We start from the raw sequence: 4150 nt of genomic DNA on the forward strand, positions 1-4150 counted from the left end.
TTACCAGATTCCTTGGCTTTGCTCCTCTCTGCCTCAGTGCTGTTCCTGTCCATCTCCATTCCTCCTGTCAACTGCTTCACTGTCTCCAGCATCTCCCTCCGCTGCTCCTCCTGTGCCTGATTGTCGAGCAGCAGCTCCTTACTGCTGCTGCCCCGGAGGAAGGTGTTGGGTCGGGACAGGGACGGCGGCAGAGGTTTGTCGTTCTTCTCCCTGCCCGTGCTCCCACGACTGCAGAGCGACAACACGCGATGAAAGGTTAGAACAGGGACTCGATGGCTTCACAGTAACTGCAGGGAAAACCACAGCCCAAACCCAGCAGCACTGGGGACTCCATTTTCACACCTGTCATTACACACGATACTACCAAAAGTAACTCAGTCCCAGAGATGTACAAACACAAACACCCAGAGTGGACAGGCAGAGCCAATACTTCCTGGAGAACACATGGAAAAACAGGGAAGCCCCTACAGCACCTGTTCTATACATGGAACGGTGAACTTCATAATGTAAGGGCTCTGTTCTACTGTGAAATGGGATCCGATATTTGGATTGGATATTGGGAAGGAATTGCTCCCTGTGAGGTGCTGAGGCACTGGCACAGGTTGCCCAGAGAAGCTGTGGCTGCTCCATCCCTGGGAGTGTCCCAGGCCAGGCTGGATGGGGCTTGGAGCAACCTGGGCTAGTGGAATGTGCCCCTGCCCATGGCAGGGAGCGGGACAAGGTGAGGTTTAAGGTCCTTCCAGCCAAACCTTTCTGGGATTCTGTGAGAGTTGTATTTTTTACCCATTTATTGAAAATAACTTCCAACCAGGGAAGGCTCCCAGCAACACATGACAGGGATCTGTCCTGTTAATTATTATGTTAATGAGTAAGGCAGGCAAAATCATACCTAAATGGAATAATTTCCAGGAGAGCCCAAGTTCTAGGTGAAATAGGAGGGAAACATTAGCGGCAGAAGCCACAAAAACACTCCGTCAGCTTGTGTGTACTGGGACGAAGAACCCATGACATTTGAGATGAACTGCACACTTACAATCCATGTCTGGAGTTAATAAATTATTTATTGAGGGTTAATACATGTTTCATGCTACAAGCTGGAGTGGCTGCAGCCCTGATGAACTGGGGTGAGAGAGAGAGAGCCCTGTGCAGCCTTTTGTGGGATGCAGGAACTCAGTCAGGCTCAGTCACACCTAATGGGAAGGGACAGACATGGTTTTAGGCTACATTTCTGCAAGGTTTTAAGTGTGGTTTCTTTTGACAAATAAACCTACTGACCTGGCTGAACTCGCAGCCTTAAATCCAGCCTACTTATTGCTACATTTTATCTGAAGAGTTTATCTGTTGCAAACTACCACCCTTAGCTGAAGGGGGAAGTGGAAACTAAAACATTCATCAAAACAGCTTTAAAAATTTAATATCACTCATCTTTCCTAGGATATTATAAAATACACATGTGTTTTAAGTTAACTCAGAGAGGAAAAAAAAAGACACAGCCATGGCTGGAAAGGCAAGGAATTCTCCTCTTGCTGAGTGCTGGAAACTAGAGCAGCAAGTGCAAAGTGCAGATGTTCACAGAGGGCAGAGGAGTCCCCGTGGAGTGACACTTACCTAGTTAAGGCCCTGCGAGAATCTAGTTCTGAAGATGCAGATGAGGCAGATACAGGTGAGACTGGAGGCTGCAGGGCAGAGAATCTGTTCAAACTAGTGGCGCTTGGTCGCAAGGAGTCTGGAGATTGAGGAGACAACAGAGCCACAAGGTCAGGAGCTGCTGACACTCTGGCATCACAAATGGAAGCAATAGCTGCTTTCGGAGTGATGGGGAGAGAACTGCAGGGAAATGGCTGGTTCTGCCCCAATTTAACCTTGTCAGGAGGTCACACAGAGAGGAGAGGAGCCTGAAGTCAGACCTCATTAGGGTCTACAACTGCCTCCCGAGGGGCAGTGCATGGGCAGCACCGATCTCTGCTCTCTGGACAGGGACAGGAGCCAGGGAATGGCTGGAGCTGTGTCAGGGCAGGGTTAGGTTGGGTATCAGGCAGAGGTTGTTCCCCCAGAGGTGTTTGGGCACTGAACAGCTCCCCAGGGCAGTGGTCACAGCCCCAAGGCTGACAGAGCTCCAGGAGTGTTTGGCCAATGCTCTCAGCACAGGGTGGGATTGTTGTGCAGGGCCAGGAGTTAGACTTGATGATCCTTGGGGGTCACTTCCAACTCAGGATATTCCATGACTCTGTGGTTCAATGAACCTCATCCAACCCTGCTCTCTGGCAGCAGAGCTGAGGTGAGGCTCCATCCCAACTTACCCATCTCGCTTGCCTTGGCTCCACCACTGCTGCCCTTCCCCCAGCTGCCCAACTGGGCTTTAGGCACGAGCTGAATCTTCTCATCTATTGTGGGCTGTAAAACACACCAGGATGTACCATTACAAGGGCAAATCCTACAGTATAATTATAAATGGGATATTTTTTGGCAACAATCCCTATCTTGTGAACTCCAAAATACACTTTAATGCATTTTTGGAAGCCCAGACCCTGGCCAAAGAGAGAGGACACAAACAACAAAGGGCATCACAAACAGTCTCTTCCAAAGTGTCAGTGAGAGACATTCACAGTGAGCAGAAGCTTCTTTTCACTGGGAATTCTGAAGCTTAGCAAGGTGGAAAAACACAGTATATCAGTACTTGAAAGATGTTCAGTTTGTTTGTGATGTGTAAATCAGTTCCACTGTCCATTCAAACCTCAGTCATGGCTTTGGGGGGGAATCTGCAGGGCAACAAACAGAATCCAGAAGGCAAAGGACAACAGCAGGTTGCAGAACTTGGAGGGAAAAAGTGGTGTCTGACAAGAAGAGAACATTGATTTTACAACACTCAGTGGGTGAATTTATTGACAAGGAGGTTGTGACCCCACAGATCTCTGGTGAGCTTCACTCTCCTTCCCACAAAGCAGCTGCTGTGGAACTAGCTCCATTTGTATGGAAGGGAGAAGGGCATTTCCCAGGTGAGCTGTAAGCCCAGGCAGAAGCAGGCTGAACCCTCCTGGTGATCACGCTTTGGAGTCTGTTTTATGACCTTCAGAAGTAACAAACTGACTGGATCTGCAGAAGGACTGCACTCTGTCCAGGTCCTGCTTTACAGCTCACCAAGAATCCAGGCACTGAGAGTAAAATTCAGGAAGAGTGACATTAAGTGGAACAAGGGAATGCTTAGGAGTCACCCTGATTTATGCTAAAGGCCAGAGTCCTCCTTGGCGAGAAAACCCAGAGCTGTTCTGAAGATCATTAAAAAAGGAGAAATATCCCACTTGCCTAACCTGCAGTCTGAAAAAATGTCCCAGACCCACCGTTCTAATGGTGAAGTAACAGAAAGATGCCCATCTGGTGGATGGGTGGGAAGGTTTATCACACAGTGGGGGATACAACCACACCAAGTCCAGGAACACTCTACAAGCTTCTCCCATACTACTCCAAACTTTAAGGCCTGGAGTGCTGCCACCTGTGACACATCAAATGGGATGTGGCATCCTCATTCTGCTGAGGAGCAGCATCAGAGCAGGGTCTTGAGAACCTGAGACAGCCAAGGGTTTCCCTCAGACAGGGACCCCTCTGTACCAGCAGGTGATGTGCGATGTCCCTACCACATACGATGCCCGGACTCATATCCCCAGCCCTGAATAAAATGCAGATTGTCCAACTATGAGAACTTCTGGGTGACTAAAAGGACACTACGAACCTCAGAAAGCATATCTGCATCCTCCCTCCCCTCAGAAAAACAGAACAGGAACATTCAGAAGACAATAGAGCCTTCTTTGTGCTTTATTTATGCACAGTATTAACTTCGGGGATTTAAAATGTCCCAACCCTAAGTTTTGACCTGTACACACCATGCTGGTCTTTCCTGGACTGACAGATACTGTAAGGCAAGACCTCAGCATTTCTATTGCTCTGAAGGAGCCTTGTGCTAGCACCTACCTTGGTGATTTTAAGGAACTTGGTGGGGTCCAGCACTCTGCTGTTCTTTGCCCCCTGCACAGTGTTCCAACCGCCTTCATCGACCCGTGGGACACCTGCAGATGACAAACACAACCTCTCTCAGCTCGCACCACTGCCCCACTGCCTGTGAGCTCTGCAGGACAGGAACCAAGCTGGCATGTTC

General features: G+C 49.1%; 1 protein-coding gene across 1 annotated transcript in view; it reads right to left on the minus strand.

Annotated features, from left to right (window-relative positions):
* EIF4G3 (eukaryotic translation initiation factor 4 gamma, 3) overlaps window positions 1-4150 on the minus strand; it is a gene marked incomplete at both ends in the record, with an annotated part of 30914 nt that overhangs the window by 1270 nt on the left and 25494 nt on the right. Inside the window, 4 exons of the mRNA XM_009083231.1 lie at window positions 5-228; window positions 1609-1726; window positions 2301-2394; window positions 3967-4061. Coding sequence (XP_009081479.1) covers window positions 5-228; window positions 1609-1726; window positions 2301-2394; window positions 3967-4061 — 531 coding nt within the window. The remainder of the gene's footprint in view (window positions 1-4; window positions 229-1608; window positions 1727-2300; window positions 2395-3966; window positions 4062-4150) is intronic.

The sequence above is a fragment of the Acanthisitta chloris genome, unplaced genomic scaffold (assembly GCF_000695815.1).
Source record: "Acanthisitta chloris isolate BGI_N310 unplaced genomic scaffold, ASM69581v1 scaffold45069, whole genome shotgun sequence".
Taxonomy (NCBI): domain Eukaryota; kingdom Metazoa; phylum Chordata; class Aves; order Passeriformes; family Acanthisittidae; genus Acanthisitta; species Acanthisitta chloris.